This window comes from Chroicocephalus ridibundus, chromosome 1, assembly GCF_963924245.1.
Source record: "Chroicocephalus ridibundus chromosome 1, bChrRid1.1, whole genome shotgun sequence".
NCBI lineage: Eukaryota > Metazoa > Chordata > Aves > Charadriiformes > Laridae > Chroicocephalus > Chroicocephalus ridibundus.
This window is the reverse complement of record NC_086284.1, coordinates 2,113,389-2,133,515: the sequence shown is the minus strand read 5'-3', so window position 1 is coordinate 2,133,515 and position 20,127 is coordinate 2,113,389. Positions and strand designations below refer to the sequence as shown.

General features: G+C 44.1%; 1 protein-coding gene across 2 annotated transcripts in view; it reads left to right on the top strand.

Annotated features, from left to right (window-relative positions):
* PRCP (prolylcarboxypeptidase) overlaps positions 1-16,826 on the top strand; it is a 32,468-nt gene extending 15,642 nt beyond the window's left edge. Inside the window, exons 1-9 of one of the 2 annotated variants that reach the window (XM_063325381.1) lie at positions 1,030-1,152; positions 1,520-1,742; positions 2,265-2,366; positions 3,148-3,329; positions 4,032-4,189; positions 5,529-5,701; positions 7,588-7,752; positions 9,572-9,759; positions 14,191-16,826. In XM_063325381.1, coding sequence (XP_063181451.1) covers positions 2,271-2,366; positions 3,148-3,329; positions 4,032-4,189; positions 5,529-5,701; positions 7,588-7,752; positions 9,572-9,759; positions 14,191-14,395 — 1,167 coding nt within the window. In that variant the 5' untranslated portion in view covers positions 1,030-1,152; positions 1,520-1,742; positions 2,265-2,270 and the 3' untranslated portion in view covers positions 14,396-16,826. Of the gene's footprint in view, positions 1-1,011; positions 1,153-1,519; positions 1,743-2,264; positions 2,367-3,147; positions 3,330-4,031; positions 4,190-5,528; positions 5,702-7,587; positions 7,753-9,571; positions 9,760-14,190 lie in introns of those variants that run through there. The other variant, XM_063325372.1, reaches the window with a different exon arrangement.
* The last annotated feature ends 3,301 nt before the right edge of the window (positions 16,827-20,127 follow it).

Genomic DNA, 20,127 nt, shown 5'->3' with positions numbered 1-20,127 from the left:
ATTAAGCAGCATAGCTCTTTGAGAGTAGTTCTGTGTTTTGATTAATTTTTAAATTTTTTTATAGTAAAAGCCTGCATGGGTGTTCTAGATTAAAATTATGCCCATGCAGGGATTTCCCTTGTAAAAGCAATTGATAAACTTTCCAGTATGGATGAATGGTTGGGAAAGAGTCAAGGGGAATAGTGCGTACAAAGCAGTGTCAATAAAAGCTGAAAAACTGACCTTAGGAATTGAAATTAAATTTCTAATGAGGGAACAAAGCTAACGCTGGGGGGGTTGGGTTAAGTGGTATGTATAGGCTTGCGATATTTGTAGGGCAGTGGAAAGAACTGGGGAGGGTATGTGAGTTAGTGAAGAAGAGAAGCAGCACTCCATAAAACTCTGAAAAATATGTTAATAGCACGAGAACTACAGAGAATTAGTATTTTCTAAGAATAATAATAAAAAAAAATAACCCCGAAAACCACTTTCTCACAAGAATCTGTTTAAACTTCAATCTTATGCCAAAAGGGGAAGAGAAAAGGTGGGGCTTTTTGTTGGTGGGTTTTTTTGGGGTGTTTTTTTTTTTTAATAGGGGATAAGGTTTGTAAGGAATCTTCCTAAGACTCAAAACATTGAGGGTCAGTGACTCTCCTTACTTGTTGGTGCAGTTTTATTATATCAGATACTTTGTGACCCCTCGGCAGATTTGTCTGATTTCCTAATTCAAAATATCTCATGTTAAGTGCGATACTATAAGGGCATGGATTTTTATTTTTTTTTAATAGCTGAAAATAACATTTCTCCTTCAGCATATACACCTGTAATTTTGGCTGGTCACCTTTGTAAAGCAGAAGAACTTTGCTGTATTGGGAATCTAGGAATATAAATCACTTCAGTGTCATGTTTTTTTCTCAGTAAAACCTTTTTACTTTTCTTTATTTTTTGTCTGCAAAAGGGACTCAGCACTTGCAGTGGACTCCATAGTCAATTTTAGCTTTCTGAACATGTTGTATTTCCTTGTTCTTACAGATTGATCACTTTGGATTTGATGAAAATCTTACGTTCCGGCAGCGGTATCTAGTAGCAGATCAGCACTGGAAGAAAGATAATGGGCCAATACTGTTTTATACAGGCAATGAAGGAGACATCACGTGGTTCTGCAACAATACGGTACGTAGATTCTTGAATTACAGTCCTTCTTTGCAGTAGTGAAAAAAAAGGAGGAACAAGGAGACAGTGTCAGAATATCACTTAGAGAAGTTTGTAATGGTTATTGTGATTGTTATAGGAGGAAGAGGAAGCTGAAAAAAAGCACAGAGAAAGTTTTAGGGGATTCAGGGTCCTGTTCGAAGCTCATAGAAATCAGAGGAATACACTTGTATTAACTTCCTTGAGTTGTGAAGAAAGTTTCTAGAGGAAACAGTATAAGGTGCCTCAATGTAAGAATGCAAAATTTTGGACCAAATTACACCTATCCCAGTACTTTAGATTCCCCAAGTAAAATGAGAGGTTTTGATTATGTTTTTTCCTCTGTAAGAAAAACGTGAAGTGAAATGAAGGGGGCTGGAAATCAAAGACAGATCATTCTCGTTCTTTGAGAAGACCTGTGGAAGTTTACTTCCCCGACTGATACGAATGCAGAGTGGCGCGTGTGGGCATTTTTCAGCCACTCAATACAAAGTCCAGTAACACAACAGGAGGTGGCATGTGCTGGGCTCAGAGCAACCAAGGAATGCTTACACACTTTGTTCTGTCAGCAGGTGATCTCTGTCTGCCTCTTTCCATAACTGGTGGTAACAAGCTGCTGGCAACAAGCGATAAGAAGCTGTAATTATTTATTAGTTGAACATAAGTGTATTGCAATGCTCTAGGTTATTGCTGATTGCCAGACAAATTTTGTGTTTTCTGTAATGTAGTCATAACTCAAATGCATGCTTTTTTCCTGTAGAGTTTTTTTATTTCCTATGGAATAAGCCTGTGCCATAGGAGTTCCGGCAGGACTGCCTGTGTGTACCCGCAAAACAATACTGCTTAATATTTTGCAGCATTAAAATATTCATATTTTCTTTGCACATGACCCTGTCTCTGGGTGGAGATCTGTTTTTTGTGTTTTCCTACTTTAGTGATATTTTAAAACCAAATTTGCACTCTGTCTTTGTAGTTGTATTTTGATAGTATATCTTTCTGATCAACAAATAAGAGTTGGAATACACTAGACTGAAAGTAGAAACTTTGAAAATAATTGATTTGATTTATTTCAGTGTCTGTTTTCTTCCCATCAGGGTTTTATGTGGGATGTGGCTGAAGAACTTAATGCAATGTTAGTATTTGCTGAACATAGATATTATGGAGAATCTTTGCCCTTTGGGAATGAGTCTTTCAGCGTAAGTGTCGTCTTTTGTCTTCTTTAAACATGTTCTATACAAGCATAATTCTGCTTATTGTAGTGCTTGCCAGTGCAATGACTGTTAGCCCGAGTAAGATTTAGATGTGCTATAAGCACACAACTATCCTGGTTTTGTAACTGTCAATTTTCTGGGCTCCCCGGTTCAAGAGGGACAGGGAACTGCTGGAAAGGGTGCAGCGGAGGGCTACGAGGATGATTAGGGGACTGGAACACCTCTCTTATGAGGAAAGGCTGAGGGATTTGGGTCTCTTCAGTCTGGAAAAAAGACGTCTGAGGGGTGACCTTATCAACGCTTATAAATACTTAAAGGGTGGGTGTCAGGAGGATGGGGCCAGGCTCTTTTCAGTGGTGCCCGGGGACAGGACAAGAGGCAATGGGCACAAACTGGAACATAGGAAGTTCCACCTAAACATGAGGAGGAACTTCTTTACCCTGAGGGTGGCAGGAACTGGAACAGGCTGCCCAGAGAGGTGGTGGAGTCTCCAACTCTGGAGACATTCAAAACCCACCTGGACGTGTTCCTGTGCCACCTGCTCTAGGTGACCCTGCTCTGGCAGGGGGGTTGGACTAGATGATCTCCAGAGGTCCCTTCCAACCCTATGATTCTATGATTCTATGATTCTAATTCTAGGATTAAAAAAAACATCTGAGCTTGTTATCAGGCACCGATTTAGCACTTGACAGCTGCTGTGGTGAATAGAAACACTGCTGCTGGAAATCACTTCTGTGCTGCATGTGACCTGCTCTCTTTGTCCCAGGATTCCAAGCATCTGAATTACCTGACATCAGAACAAGCTCTGGCAGACTTCGCGGTACTGATTGAGTACTTGAAGATGACCATTGCAGGAGCCCGTTACAGTCCTGTCATAGCTATAGGAGGATCTTATGGAGGAATGCTTGCAGCCTGGTTTAGGATGAAGTACCCCCATGTGGTAGTTGGGTGAGTGTACTCATCCTGCTCAGACACAGCCGGCATTTGTTCCTTCCGTGCTATAAATATTACAGCATTGGGCGAAATACCATAATTTAGGCTGGTTTGAGTTTTTTGCTAACGGGAGAAGGAATTAAGCTACCTTGAATTTGGGAAGAGGCCCTGTTTGCCTACTAAAGACAGCTGTAGGTCAGCAGGTACTGGATGGTGCCTATTTTCAGGGCTACCTGTTAGTTTTTAGGGTCACCTAATATTTTTAGGGTCACTAGGCTTCCCGGTGACTTCAGGCAGGTCTTTAATCTCTTGAATGCCTTAGTTCTCCTCTGGGAAACAAGATTAGTCATTCCCCTACCTTCGTCTGCTAAAAGTGTAGATTTTTGTGGACAGGGGCTCTCTTCAGCTGAGTTTGCACAATGCTTAGTGAGAAGGACCTAGGTGCTAGATGAGAATGAAAAATAATAAAGTAAGCAAGTCTGAATTTCTACTTTATGTATTTACTGATATCTTTGTACTAGGGTCCAAGACTTACTTTGCATGTGGACCTATGGAATAGTTTTGCAAGGTTCACTATGACTCAGTGTCCAAGCTGAATTAGAAATGCTGCTTAGATAGTGGCTGCGGGGAGGGTATTGACCAGAGGACGGGAGTTCACTTTGCAGGGTTTAGCACACATGCGGTTTTTCCAAACAATCTTTCTATGTCCCTTTGCAGAGCTCTGGCAGCCTCTGCCCCAATCTGGCAGTTTGGTGATTTGGTTCCGTGTGGCACTTATTTCAGCATAGTGACTAATGATTTCAAAAAGAGTGGGACAGGCTGCTCAGAAAGCATCCGGAATTCTTGGAATGCCATTAACCACCTTTCCTCAACAGGTGAGACCTCACCAATAGTTTTTCAAAGGGTCATAATGTTCAGGATTGTGTTATGACTTCATAAAATCAGCAAGTTTATGTATGGCTTTCACCTATATATGTATTGATTTTTTCTTTTTCAAACTATATTCTTAGTACCGAAAACTGCCAAATGAGCTTAGCATTATTTTTTAAATGTCTGTTTTGTTGGATCACAAGCTTAGTTCACACTTGGTGTGATTCAGAATCCAGGTCCAAAACATCCCTAAGGTAAGCCAGGAGCTGCCTCCAGGTCAGAACCTCAAGGCTTGTATTCCTTTCTGACAAAGTAGGCCAGGTAGTAGTTACTCTAAAAAAAAAAAAAGTCTGAATACTAACTGAGGCAATCAGGTATGGAAAATCACTTCAGTCTTTATGGATTCAATGCTAGGGACTGAGGACTGAGTTGGACTCAATCATCTTAAGAGTCTTTTCCAACCTAAATGATTCTATAACTACCTGAAAGGATGCTGTAACGAGGTGGGTGTTGGTCTCTTTTCCCAGGTAACAAGTGATAGGACAAGAGGAAACAGCCTCAGGTTGTGCCAGGGGAGGTTTAGGATGGATATTAGGAAAAATTTCTTCACTGAAAGGGTTGTAAAGCATTGGACCAGGCTGCCCAGGGCAGTGGTGGAGTCACCATCCCTGGAGGTATTTAAAAGACATGTAGATGTGGTGCTGAGGGACACGGCTTAGCGGTGGGTTTGTCAGTGTTTGGTTAATGGTTGGACTCGATGATCTTAAGGGTCTTTTCCAACCTAAATGATTCTATGATTCTATATCAGATGAGGTTGCTGTACAGCAAAGGAATTCAGTTTTTTTAAAACAAATGGTTACTTCAGTTCAGTGTCCTAAAGAGAAAGTCTGGTATGAGGAGTTAGCTAACTAAAGCGATGAATTCCAGATGGATGAGTTCTAGACCAGATGAAATAATGAAAGGAAATGCTGGCAGAGTCCCAAGAGATCTATCTATATTAATAGTCCTTGCACTGTGAGATACCTGGTTTGAAGTTTTTCCTTTTGTTGGAAGAAGCGTGCCCTGATGTTACTTCCTATCAAAAAAATGCCAAATGTCTTGTAAATCTGTCTTTGCTTTTTTAGATAACATTATCTTAGCTGTGACATACCCATATGCTGAAGTATGCAGATTGTATTCCTCTTCCCTTAGAGGCGCTGTCTAAAACTTGATCGGCTATGCTTGCTGTATGTGGAATAATTTCACCACATTAGTTATGCTAAGGAAAAATATTTTTTAGCAACAGCACAACTGATCTATGTGTTAATGGTGCAATACATTAAATATTTTTTTTTGTTATTAAAGATGCAGGTTTACAGTGGCTTTCCAGCACGTTTCATTTGTGCAGCCCATTAAAAAATCTTCAGGATGCTGCTATATTGAAAAATTGGCTGAGTGAAACATGGATAAACTTGGCTATGGTGAACTATCCCTATAAAGCGGACTTCTTGCAGCCTCTGCCAGCTTGGCCTATAAAGGTAATCGAGAACAAATGTCTTGTAGAACTGACCGTTTGGTTTAACTAATTCTCTCTCTCTCTCCTAGCCTGCACCTTTTCCTTTATTTTTCGCCCTGTAGAACCAACATGGCTGAAAAGAGAACCAGGGCAATATCATCTTGTGCATCTACTGCTTTGTTGACTAACTGCCACTTGTAGGGCTAATAGTTTGCAGCAAGAGCCCAGAAGAAAAGTGCCAGGGGTTACTGAAAAAACTCAGCTGTCCTGCAGAGTTGTTCGGAGGAGCAGAAATGTTGCACAAAAAGCACGTGGAATTAGAACTTCTAATGCCAGGCTTAGCTGGCAGGGCTTGCAATTAAAGAGAAAGTTTTGAGCCTACGTCCTTTTTGATGTGGGAGAATTGGTGAGGGAGGAAATGTGCATCCCCACAAATTTATTCCTTGCAGGGTTGGTCACTTTTCAAAGCAGAACCTCTTCACACTTGCAGACCTTCACTTGTGCAGTTCTGTTTATCTCAGTGCTTTCTCCAAGATTTCTGTTTTCTTGGAGTGTTTTTATTCTTTTAAGACCGTGGCTGAATTTCCCTGCATGGCTTTGGGTTACAGTGGTTAGATATAAAATAAAGAATTTCCCTTGGGTAGAACTGCCTGATGGAAGAGGAGGAGGGACATTAATCTGTCCTATGTGTATGTCTGCAAAGGGCAGTATGAATTCCTTGAAAATTATTTCTGCTTTGTTATCAGTCTGACGCAACTTAAGAGGTGTGCTCACGTTCACCACTGTCCCCACTGTGTCTGTTTGACTGAGGTATAAACCTACAATAGAAAATGCTAATGTATGAAATCGAGTTATTTAAGCTGTTCAGATACTTTTTTCTGGAACAGAATCTCTAATCTGACACTGAGGGTGAGAAAGCAGGGAAAAATGTATTTGAGTAACTGCTATATATGTATGGAACTGATGTACTGGTTGTACGAGTTGTGTCCTAGGTTGAGATTTTGAATTAAACTCTACCCGAGATTGCTCTTAATTTTTCATTGGTGAAAGAGTGCTTTGTTCCGCCTCATATTTCCCAAACACAAAGAACTAAGAATTTTGCAATGCTGCGGTACAAAAACATTAGAGCTTTCCTTACATGGATGTTTCCTTTTGTACTACGGCAGACTGCAGGGAACTCCAATCTATATCTGGAGCTTCTTTGTTATATATTTGCATGTGTTATCTTTCATTGGAGGAGCTAAATGCTCTTTATAAGTATTTAAAGAATGGGAAATGGATTGAAAAGCTTGGTGAATGAAATATGAAGGTTGCACTGTTTTTAAAGTTTTAATCAGGAAATGTAAAGTTTCAGGTTCCTCACAGTAGCCTGGAGAAGAGAAGGCTGAGAGGGGACCACATCAATGCTTATCAATATCTAAAAGGCGGGTGTCAGGAGGATGGGGCCAGACTCTTCTCAGTGGTGCCCAGCAACAGGGCAAGGGGCCACGGGCACAAACTGGAGCACAGGAAATTCCATCTGAACGCGAGGACAAACTGCTTTACTTTGAGGGTGGCAGAGCACTGGCACAGGCTGCCCTGAGAGGTTGTGGAGTCTCCTTCTCTGGAGATATTTAAAAGCTGCCTGGATACGTCCAGCCTGCTCTGGGTGACCCTGCTTTGGCAGGGGGTTTGGACTCGATGATCTCTGAAGGTCCCTTCTAACCCCTGTTGTTCTGTGATAGTGTCATGCACTACGCGAATGGAATACTGCTTTTTGTGATAATGCCCAGGGTATATCACTGCATAAAAGAAGCTTTCTGGAAGTGGTCTGACTGTACCTTGAAAAGAAATTTATATCCTATCAGGTATTATGTATTAATCTTTATTTCTTATAAATTTAGACTCCCCCTTCTCTATTCGTTGCAGGAAGTCTGCAAGTTCTTGAAGGATCCCCGTCTTTCTGACAAACTGTTGCTGCAGAATGTTTTCCAGGCAGTAAATTTATACTACAATTATTCAGGAGAAGCCTCATGCTTAGACACCTCTGAGACTGCAACGAAGAATCTGGGCCAGTTGGGTTGGTACTATCAGGTACACACTCTTTTCTAAGAGTTTTTTTTCTATGCACTCTTTTCTAAATTGCAAATGGGTGAGGGTTTTTTGAGCTAGAGCTGATGAGAATTGTCAGGTCATTTAGCTGTCAATATATTGCACCAGGTGTGATTGATGTACTGATGATAAATGTAATCATGAAGCAAGTGTGATTGTAGTGGGGAGGGTGAGGAAGAAAAGAAGTAGCTTTCCCAGGAGGTTTACGTTGTCTCTTCATTATCTAGCTAATTGTTGAGTTTCAGCTCTTCATATAGACTGGAAAACTATCTTCTTGGTCTCTAATCCCCCCATCCCAGCTGTCCACCTCAATTTGTACATGAAAATATGTCAGGATGTGTTGATAGTGATTTCTTTCAACTAAAGCTGTTTATCCCGTAGCTCACCGAGACCCAACCTTTCTCACCAAGTAGGTAATAAAAATACAGATCCCTGTGGTAAGGGGTGCAGGGCATTACTAAGCACATGCAACACTGTTATATACAGTCTCTTCTGAAGAGCAGAGCAGCTGTTTCCAGAAGCAAGGTGTTAAGAATTTGATGTTCAGGTTGTGACCATCTGCTCTTGGCTACTGTCTCCCATGTATTTGTTCTGCGCAGTCCCAGGAGATATGCGGGCTTTATAAGTTCTCCTCCGAGAAAGGAGGGAAACACCATATGGGTGACAAAGAATATGGCAGCTGGGCTCATCAAAACAACTCTGCAGTTTTTTCCCTGCCTGTTTCTGAAGGCACGTGGGAAAGGGGGCAAGTAGAACAGATTGTGAGTTAGCCCCCACCATGGCAATTAATCTGTGTTGCTTCCAGGATATATTTTTTCTTTTTTAGTTAGTATCACTAAGGTGTCAAAGAATAGTTTGTGTGAAAGATGAAGCTTTTGCTTGGTATCTACAAGAACAGCCAGAAAGAGGATCTGGGAAACTGCAGGCCTGTCAGTCTGACCTTCGTGCTGAGGAAGGTCATTTTTTTAGCGCAGGTTTTAGAGCAGGTCATCTTGAGTGCCACGACATGGTGTGTACGGGACAACCAGGAGCTCAGGCCCAGTCAACAAGGGTTCGTGAAAGGCAGGTCCTGCTTGACCAGCCTGATCTCTTTCTGTGAGAAAGGTGACGAGCTTAGTGGACAAGGGAAAGGCTGTGGGTGTTGTCTACCTAGACTGGAGTAAAGCTTTTGACACCATTTCCTACAGCACTCTTCCGGAGAAACTGGCTGCTCGTGGCTTGGATGGGTGTATTATTTGCTGGGTAAAAACTGGCTGGAGGCCCGGGCCCAGAGAGCGGTGGTGAATGGAATTAAATCCACTTGGTGGCTGGTCACAAGTGGTGTTCCCCAGGGCTCAGAGCTGGGGCTGGTTCTCTTTAATATCTTCATAAATAATCTGGATGAGGGGATTGAGTGTACTTCAGTAAGTTTGCAGATGACACCAAGTTGGACAGGCGTGTTGATCTGCTTGAGGGTAGGAAGGCTTTGCAGAAGGATCTGGACAGGCTGGATCGATGGGCCGAGGCCAACTGTATGAGGTTTAATAAGGCCAAGTGCTGGGTCCTGCACTTGGGTCACACCAACCCCATGGATGCTACAGGCTTGGGGCAGAGTGGCTGCAGAGCTGCCTGGTGGAAAAGGACCTGGGGGTGTTGGTCAACAGCCGGCTGAATATGAGCCAGCAGTGTGCCCAGGTGGCCAACGGCAGCCTGGCCTGTATCAGGAACAAATGCTGTGTGAGCTCTTTTATTGAAATACTGCACTAACAGCTGTTGGACAGTCTCCTGGGAATACATCTTGTTTCCCTGCTCTCTCTTTCAGGCTTGCACCGAGATGGTGATGCCCATGTGCACGGATGGGGTCAATGACATGTTCGAGCCTCAGAAATGGGACTTTGAAGCACTTTCAGAAGAGTGTTACAGGCTGTGGGGAGTGAGGCCTCGCCCCTCTTGGATTCTTTCTATGTATGGAGGGAAAAACATCAGTTCACACAGCAACATCATCTTCAGGTGAGCCTTGTTTCAGCTTCTAGAGTGGAGTCTTCCATCAGCTTGGGTGGTTAGTGCGGAGAGCCTGGCCTAAGTAGCAAAAGGATCTGTCTGCAACTTTCCAGCTGAATAAATGATGGGCATGCTTTGTGTTGCTCTTGAGAGTAAAACGGTCAATGTGCAGTGGCCAAAGCAGCCAACTGTTCTGTCACTGCCTGTGTGACTCTAAAAGAAGAATCTGGGTTGGGATTCTGCCAAATGTAATTTTCTTTCCATGTGGGTTCCTTCTTATCTTGTGGCCAAGGTCCAGGTTTCCCATGCTGGTAAATCCGTCCGGCTTTTCTGAAGCCAAAGCAGTGTCTCTTTCACATAAAGGAAAGTCTAAACAAGCTCTAGCTAACACAGGATCTCGATCACTAGAATTGTTGCTCTGGGTGATAGCCTTGTGGAGGGGCTGGCGTGACATTCCTTTTTCCCTTTGATACAGAAAAAAGAGAGAAGTAACGTGGGGAGCTTTCCTGTCACTGCCAATTGCCCTTTTCTTTTAGTGGTAATTAGGCAAGTTTCAACAAACTTGTGTAAGATGCAAATCCAGAGAGATGTTTCCATTCTAGCAAGAAGGCATACTGGTAACACAGCAGAAGTTTGTCTGAAACACCTTTGTATGTGGACACAAAAAGAAAGAAATGTTTTAGTCTAGTGCAAAAACTAGCGCATGTTGCTTGCTTTCTACCCAGCCTTCACTTTTCTTATTTTGAAGATTAAACTCCCCTTTCTTTAAAGGGAGGTTCATGTAGCTGTGCTTCTGTGAGGTGATACAGAATTTTGAACAGCGAAGTACTGGCTGTTCATCAGGTCGTTATGTGGTGGGGAGGCATTTAATAAACCCACTGAAGCCAATGCTTCGGGAGTTCTGACTTGATCTGCTCGTTACCCGCTGCGGGCAGCTCCTGGATGTGTATTCCTCTGTGCTCTGGTTAAAATTGTGCAAGGCCTCTTCAAAAAAAAGCAAAAAACAACAAAAAAAAAACCACCCTGCCACTTTTTTAAACAAAACTCAAGATTAGCCTGTTGGATTTGGTAAATAGGTATGTATTTTAAAAGTAGAAAGTCACTTGAATTGGGGATTATTCTCTGGATTTCAGCTGTTAGTGTTGGTCTGTTTGGCTCCAAAGGCCTGTTGCTTTCCTTTTGTTTCTCTTGCTGTTTCTGTCCCAGCAGGATGTCTGCTCTAGAGTGAGAAATTCCACCCTTTTTGGGAAAACTTTTTAATAAAAAAAAAAAAAATTGTGTTGGTTTAACTTAATTTCTGCAGTGATGCTTATTTCCAAGGCTTCACAGCTCTGTACAGTAGAAATCCGCTTTGTAAGCGATAGACAAGCAAACAAATCGAAGTGGTTAAGAATTTATGCCAGCTGAAGGAGCTTGAAATGAGAAAAGCTTGAAAGCAACCAAATGAATGAAGAAGTGCTGTACACACAAAGCTTTGGATCTCAAGCTGGGTTGTTTCTCTTCAAACAAATACATTGTCAACACTGTACATTTTATATAAGAGCCTTTTATCCTCGAACAATGTGGAGTGCTTTACAAAAAATATCCCTGTGTTTACCCGGGGATGTGGCTCCCTGTGGGGTAAAAAGCACTGCGTTTGAAGTGTCAGGCAAGTTGCACAACAGTGTAGTGCAGGAAGGAAAGGATACTCCATCTAACCAGAGCCACGGTGGGGTGGATTTACCCAGCCGCAGTGGGACTTGGTCTGGATGCTTAAACTGGTGCTGCCGCTTCTCCCTCTCCGAGCAGCGCGTCACTCTGCAGTCACACCGTCTGGTATGTGTTGTATGATACCGACGCAGGAATCTCCAGTGCCACTTTGGTACCTTCTCGGAGGAATGGAGTGTGTGAGCGGTTACTTAGGCTGTAGGCAGATATTACTTGCCTGTCCTGGGCAGCGCATCTTTATTAAAACACTCGTTTGAGGAAGGTGGGGTTTTCAGAACCCTTTGTCTTCCAGCAATTTCCACTCCTGATACTCCTACTGGAACATGCCGTGTGCTTGGTGTGCAAGTGCCTCACAGTGGTGGGAACGGCGTTGTAATGCTGTTCGTATACATGTGGTGGCAGAGAGCTCGTAGCAGTTGGCAGTGTCTCATCATCAGCATACTGTGGTCGTCAAAGTCAGCCCAGGTTCTATCAGACAGTACAAAATCTGGTGTGCACAGTCTAAAACCTGATATTTTTCAGTCTGGATGGATCACACACCCCTGGGTTGTGTGCTTCTAAGTTAGGGCACTCACCTCTCCAGTTCTGCACTGGCAGGGCAGAGGCAGAAGGTGAAGGCGCTCTTTTGAGAGATACCGATGTGCAGAAGGGGGGGGATTGTTACCATAAAAGAAGGGAATGGAGGAAAAGAAGAGAAAGCAGAACAATGCCTGGCTGAAGAGAAAAGGTGCGAGAACAAAGTTAATAAAGGGAAAGCTGGCAGTTGTGGAGAGTGGGTGTGTTAAAGGATGGAGGGACAGTGCCGCTGAGATTGTGCAGAACCTCTCCTTGTTCTGGGCAGGGCTGGAGGGCTGAGGAGGCTCTGAAGAGACGATAGGGAACTGTTTGCTCTGGGACCCTATTTATGCTGTCAAGGAAACGTGATGACTTGAAAACAGGACTAGCATGATGATATTTTGCATTAGTTGTTTTTTGGTTTTTTTTTTTCTGAAGCTCTACTTGCCTGGCCACAGCTGGAAAGGAATGGCTGACCCCTTTGTTCTGTCTTTCCTTTTACTGCTTCTGTTTACATCGGGGAAACTCCTATAAGATAGGCAACTAAGTACTTACACGCAGGCTTAGTTTTAACACATAAATAATCTATTCCAGTTGGTACTGAATTATCTTATTCTGTAAAACTCTGTTAAGATTTACAATTATTTAGTGGTGACCCCTCCATCGCCCCCTCCTCTCAGCAAGTGCCACTTCCCAAACTGCGTCAGTGCCTCTGGTGCCGTCGTTTGGCAGGAGCTGCAGAGGACTCGGCCAGAAGCGCCCAGAAAAGCCAGAGTCAGTGTCGTTTTCTTGTGCCATGCTTAGTTTCCACATGACTGGGACCAAAAGATCCAAGTTCATGTACATCTTGGGTCTCTCAGCAACTCATCCCCCTGTTGCCAAGGTGCTCTGCCGATTCAGGCGACCTTTTAAATCAAATGCGCTTTGCTTATTGGTCAGCCCTGTGTGCTTCTTGTTTTGCAGATACAAAATGTTTCTCTTCTCCTAAGTCATATTGAGCACCATTGAAAATAAAGAACTACAGAGATTCAAGATACTTGGGTTGGTTTTTTTTTCAATGCAAAACCAAAGAAAGTGTTAGTTCAGACCCCATCAGGTTTTTATTCTCAGTTATTTCTACAGAACTTTTTTTTATTCATTATTTCTTTCTGTTATTTTCTCGTGCTGCCATTGTGGTGTTCTTCTAGCCGCATATCTCAATGTCCAAGGATGTTTTAATTTCTTAGCACCTCCTAGAAATTTACACTGACTTAGAACAGTCCATCTCTGATGTTTCTTTTTGTGGGTAGGTCCAGCGTTTTACGTGAGGAGCAGATCTGGATTTGTGTAGTTCCATAAGTATATGGATGTTGCATTCTTTCTGCACGAGGACGGACCACATGTGGGAAGAATATTGTGGTAAAGGAAAATAAGAGGTAGTAGGGATCACTGGGTGAAGTCCGAAGCTAGGATTGAGAGATGGAAAAATCTCATTCCTGTTGAGCCATTGGCTTGCTCCATGGACCAGGTATTACTTGGAGTCAGATCCACAGTGCGAGGAACCCTTTCATTGACTGGAGGTGAGGGAGGAGGGGAAGTAAATTGCATTGCGTTGTCCTGTCACAGAGGAAGAGGCATTGTAGACATTTTTGAGGGATAAAAACTTTAACATGGTGGTTATTAGAAATAAGGGGACTAACGGGAGGTACAAGCATTTCTTTGCAAAATCAGGTTGGCACCCAGCTGAGACAGCAAAGGGTAGAACTTCCTGAAAATTCAGCTCTAAAGGGTCCGGTTGGTTATTAGTTTATGGCAGACTGTGAAGAAGAAAAGCAAAGTGCTTTGATTTGGGAATTTGGATGTATCTTAGCACAGGGGAACCTTTTATGGCAATGACAGGTGGCAGCAGATCTATCTCCAGAGGCTGAGGCACTATTATAGGTTGTTATTTGAATTAGCAGATAATTAATGACGGAAGCATAGCCTTGCTTAAGCTGCTGATAGCTCCATGCCTCTGTTGAGAAGACTCCTCTCAGCAGAGGAGTGGGCTCGACATTGAGACAGAGCTGAGGTCTGTTTCTGTCTGTATACATATATGCAAAACTGGCAGAAAGTCAACGTGGATATGTTGGTGTGAGCTGCAGGCCCACCGCTGGCTGCCGCGCAGACCTACCCTGATGAGGTGTTCTTCCCTTACAGCAACGGTGGCCTGGACCCGTGGTCTGCAGGTGGGGTGACCCAGAACATCACCGATTCCCTCGTGGCAATCGTCATCCCAGATGGAGCCCATCACCTGGACCTGCGCAGCCGCAACCCTGGGGACCCCAAATCTGTGCAGCAAGCTCGAGCCTTGGAGATCTGCTACATGAAGCAGTGGATTGAAAAGGCCAGGCACAGCCACTGAAGTGGTACTACGACGACTATGGCCATTATACCTCTGTTGGCTTTGCTGGGAGCAGAGCCAGGCCTTATCGCACGGTCACCTGAGCATTTCACTCCTGCTTCCTCACCTGTGTTGCAGTGCTAACCGTTGCTCGTGCACATGAGAGGAGCAGGCGGCAGATGGATGGAGAGCATTCTCAGATAATAAGCTGTAGTCAAAGTGCGTAGATTGAGCTGCCTGCCCTGGCTTGCTTTCCTCTTCTGCTCTTAAACGCTGTACTTTACCGTAACGTGAAGAATTTCTGTTCTAGGCTTGATGCCTTCCTTGCTGCGCTAGGTGGTTGCCCTGACTGCTGGCACATGCAGTGGATTAAATGGCAGCGCTGCTGATGATAAAAATCCCGCTGCCTTCAGTGGGAGTGAATTTCAGACATCCTCAGCTGGCGTAAGCTGTCACGGCAGGGGCATGGAGATAGTGGGGGAACAGCAGAATATCACAGTCTTACTGTGATATTTGGTGGAGGGGTAGGGAAGGCACGGGAGACCCGGCTGTGCCATTCGTAAAGAAACTAAACAGCCCTTACCCTTTGGAATCAATGCTGGAAAATAAGTTAATATCTTTTTTTTCCCCGCGTTAGTTTTCTAGCAGCTTATTAATCAAAGCTGCCTTAGGTGGCTTTTCCATTCTGCGCTGAGCTGAACGGTCGGGGCTGGGCCCGGACTCACTCTGCTGAGAACTGTCTGAGCGTGCACAATCTGCATCAGGGTTTTATTTCTTCCTTCGCTGTTTGTCCTAATCCTGAAATACCTGCCACTGTGATGATGGTTACCAAAGAAAACTCTGCGTATGTTTTGTACGTGTGTGTATATGCGTGTATCCCCCCCAGACACTTCGCTTTTTCAAATCAGGAAGCTTTCGAAGCTATTCTCTTGAAGAGCAAATGTGACACTTGGATCTTATGAAGTGACAAATAATTGGGGCTGTGCCTTGTGTGGATTCCCTCCTCCCCCCCGTTCTGTGTATTGTTCAAATTCTGCATGATCTGTTTGCTGATGGCTCTTCAATAAAAGCCTTTTTTTAAAAAAAAATTGTTTGCGGGACGAACTATTCAAAACACAGAATGCAGCTATCCTCTTGGATCAGCCTAAAGCCTGATGCTGAGCTCGACAGCCAGGTGCACCGGGCTTTCTGTAAGGCTTCCAAACCAGACAAACTGCCCTGATTCATGGGACAGCATATTTGACGTTAATAAATGGCTGGGGCAGTCCCCTCGTCTTCCAGCTTTGGCTTCATTCACACTGGAGCCCTTCTTGAGAAAGGGTTCTTTGCAGTTTAAAGGACAACTCTGTTTCAGAAAGACTCGGGGAAGGCTTCTCTTCCCCAGACTCTTAAAATTCCAATTCTGTTGAAAAGTTTCCCCAGCTTTGATGATACGCCTGATAGTTGAGTGTTTTCCTAAGACACCAGGTGGCCTTTTCTGTTCCCAGTCTCCTCCCATCCTCTGGGAACAAAGCAAAGCCAACACTGAAATTTTATCTCTTAATACACTCCTGTGCATCTTCTTTCCAATAGAGTTCCTGGCATTCCCTCGGCTTGTGTTAAACATGGCGTTTTGTGTTCAGGCTCCGCAATCTGAACCTCTCATGCTCTTCAGCAAGGTAATTTCTTACGCGACTGTAGAGAACAAGGCCAGAGAAGAACCACCTGGGGAAAAAGAAAACCTACGTAGAACCTGCCCGAAACCTGTTGACTGAAAGCTGTTGGCAGTCTCTTTTCCAATAATTCCAGTTTTTGGTACTCTGCTGTGAATACGCTCTTGCTTGTGTACTTTATAATGGCACAGTGGCCTTGATTTTTTTGAAACAAAAATGTTTTATGATCAAGTGAATTACAGTCAAGTTTTTAGAAATAGCGTTTTATCTCCTTACGTGTTTATTGATGTGTGGTAATGTCCCGGGTTAGTGCGAGGAATGGAATCTGCAAGAGTAACTATAACTTTGGGGATCACAAAGGGTTTAACTGAGCAAGCAACAGCCTGGTCCAGCTGCTCCCGCTGATTGCTCAGGGTGCTGCTCCAAGTCCAGATCCTGGGGTAAACATTTCCCTGCTCTATGGAGAAGGACGTGGGGATATCCATGCATTGGGCTGGGAACAGCCCACGAGTTAACGGCCACTGTACATCCTAATCGGCTTGGGTCTCCTTCGCTCTCCCCTGCTGGCTGACTTACTGCCTCGGGAAACAGCTTCTTCTTTGTTGTTTGGAAAGCGCTTTCTGGTTTCAATCGGCATAAGTAACTTAAACTTTCATCCTTCTTTTCTTGCTTTTTTTCACTCCTTTCATAAGCAGAAAAAAAATGCCATTTTAGTAAAAAAGCATGCAATTTTCAATTTTTCATTTTGAGAATTTAAAACCAAAAATTGTTCGGTGTGGTTTTGTGGATTTTATTTTTTTAATTATTTTAAAAATAATCTTACTATTCCATTCAGTGAGACTCTGATTCAAGTGCACTTTGGTTCATGTTCTTACTGCTTGGACCAGCTTATGAATTAGGTGACTGACTTCCGTTAATTTTACGTGTTCTTCCTTTCTACATTTTTCCCTCTGGAGTAGTTGGAACTTTAGGTCTTATTTACCTTGGGCATTCAGGCTTCATCTTAAAATCTATGTAGACACCTCTGTACGCGACGGAGGGACTGTCTTGTGGTGTTTGGCTACCTCACCTAAACGTTGGCTCTTCGGCTTGTTTCATGGTGAGAACAAAATGGCTGATTTCTCTTTCCAGGCATACAATGACGGGCCATAATTCACCTCAGGCTCGTGTGTCCTTGGCATGGGTCATGAATTACTGGAATTTAAAAATGTGTGTTTCCTGCTCATTGGGGAAAATGCAGAAGGAAAGAGAATGAATTATTTGCCCAAGGCGTGAATCTTACTGGTGAAACTGCAGTTTGTTTCAATAAAATGCAATAAAATAATGAAATGAGAGATTCCGGAACTGGATTTTGCTTTGCAAAGACATGGATTTTTATCCCTTGGCAGATTCAGAGTTCTGCAAATATGTTGTCTTGTTTCTGCTTGACTCGGGTGCAGAGGGAGGAAAACTAGTTAAGGTAATCCTCAAGGTGCCTATGGCAGTCGAGGTATCAGGTGATGATGATGAAGGTTGTGTGGATGGATCCGCAACGCTTTCTGACCCTGCAAGCGGGGGTTTTGACTGGGCTGTGTAGCCCAAAGAGCGAATTGGGCAGGTCTGAGGCTGTAGAGTCTCGGGTGGGAGCTAGAAAGCGTCTGCCAATAACTTGCTGTGTTTGTAGGTAATTTTAATTTTGCAGATCATCAAATACTGCATCATGAAAGGAGGCTAGAGAAGGGAAAGTCCCTCCAGGAACCTGGAAGGTGGTTTCTAAACCACAGAAAAAGCGTATGCAAAGTGAGAATCAAGTTTTATCTCCCCTACTGTCTACCCACCCTGTTGCAGAGGAATGTCACTACGCTTTAATGAAAGGGATTTCTTTTTTCTACCTCTGCTCTTAAAGAGGGTGTTTAGTGGTTGTGAATCTAATCTCTAACGAGTGGCAACAATCATGAATGCCCTAAAAAGCTTTCTGCGTGCTAAAGATTTGCACGTTGACAGATGTTTTAGCTCCTTCCAGGACTCATGGTGGAATCGTTGTGTGTTTCCGACGGTCAGGAGGATGCTCTGGAGCCCATAAGCATGGGGTTGAGAGAGCACAAGGCATCAAATACTCTAAGCCCATGTTTGTTGCTCTCCTCCTTTGATTCAGAACATCATCAGTGTGCTGTAACTGGGGGTGTGCGCTCGTGAAACCATGTTGGAGGAAAAAACCAGATTTTTTTATGGTAGTTTGAGTTAAAAATAATGTGTCTGAAACTGCTCAGACTTGTCACCTGATGATACTTGCACTCACAGCCTTGACAAGCTTGAAGGGATTACGTGTATGAGAAGACCACCGTGGGGACAGACTCGTGCTTGTGTTGGAACAATAACATAGGTCCTCGCAGAGCTGAGTAACACCTTCGCCTCATCCTTCTGAAATATGCAGCCGCTCCTTAAAATAGAAATCTTTTCTGAAGTTGAAACCGTACGTGTGTGATTTGTACTCCCGAGGAACAATTTATAAATGCTCCTTTGGAAGGGTTGGTTTGAATCCCGTTCTTCTGTCCCGTGACTTCTGTCTCTGTCACTTGCCCTGATAGCGTCATCGGTGTTGATGTTTAGCACCTCACTAGGTGCTACTAATGTAGCCTCTAGATTTTTTATAATTTAGCCTCTTTGTGTGTTTTTAAACCAAAGCCTTGGTCTTACAAAAACGACCCTTTACAAATCCAGCTTCTTTAAGATTGTCCGTGTTAAAAAACCTAAAATGGTCTGTTTTGTCAGTGCAAGGTTAGCAGAAAAAGCGTGTTACTGTGTGTTACCTGAGCAGTGAAGCAAGGGCAAAAGACCTGAACCGAGGGTGGGATCTGGGGTAAGTTCACAGTGCTAAAGTGCTTTTCAAAATTCCCCTTCTACTGTTAAAAAAAAAAAAAAATCCCTATTTATTTTATCATTTAAAAGATGCTGGTCACCTTTAAAGATTGCAGCTTCTGCTGACATCAGTAGTCTTGTGCTCCTGTATTATTCCGATTCCTTGATTCCACAGCACTGCCCCTGGGCGCAGAGACACGAGCGTTGGAGCCCCAAGTCAGCCTTTCGTTTTTCCCCCCAGCCCAACTCAATTTCACCAGCAAATCTGAATTTTTTTCCTTTTAGTGCAGTTTCCTTTTCTGTGTTCTTTCAATAATTGAAGCCCAGTGAAGAAATTGCTTTATAGCAGGAGTTACATGGCTGGCAGCTAACTGTATGCCACCCTGAGCCTCCCCGAGGTGGGGACCCACTCTGTCCCCTCTGCAGCCCCGCGATGGAGGTCCCTGTGGTCCTGGGGCGCGATGCAGAGACAGCAAATGCCCACAGCAGTGAAGAGCGAGAACGTGCGCCTTTAGCGTGGCTACCCCATATTTGTGCTCCCCAAGGTGGTGATAAGCTACAACAGCCATTGCTTATCTTGCAGTTGGGTTTTGGGTGCCAGACATGAACATTTCGTAGAATCGTAGAATCACAGAATTGCCCAGGTTGGGAGGGACCTTTCAGATCACCGAGTCCAACCATCAACCTAACTCTGACAAAAACCATCACTAAACCATATCTCTAAGCACCACGTCTGCGCAGCTTTTAAATCCCTTCAGGGATGTTGCCTCAACCGCTTCCCTGGGCAGCCTCTTCCAATGCTTGATAACCCTTGCAGTGAAGAAATTTTTTCCTAATATCCATCTTAAACCTCCCCTGGCACAACTTGAGGCCGTTTCCTCTTGTCCCATGGCCTGTTCCTTGGGAGAAGAGCCCGACCCCCCCTGGCTCCCCCCTCCTTTCAGGGAGCTGCAGAGAGCGAGAAGGTCTCCCCTCAGCCTCCTCTTCTCCAGGCTGAACACCCCCAGCTCCCTCAGCCGCTCCTCACCAGACTTGTGCTCCAGACCCCTCACCAGCTCCGTTGCCCTTCTCTGGACACGCTCCAGCTCCTCAATGTCCTTCTTGGCGTGAGGGGCCCAAAACTGGACACAGCCCTTGAGGTGGGGCCTCGCCAGTGCCCAGTGCAGGGGGACGGTCACTGCCCCAGTCCTGCTCAACTACTACGTTTGGGTCCTACTACTACTCCATTTGGGTGCCAGCTGGCGGTTGGGGTGCTTTGGGTGT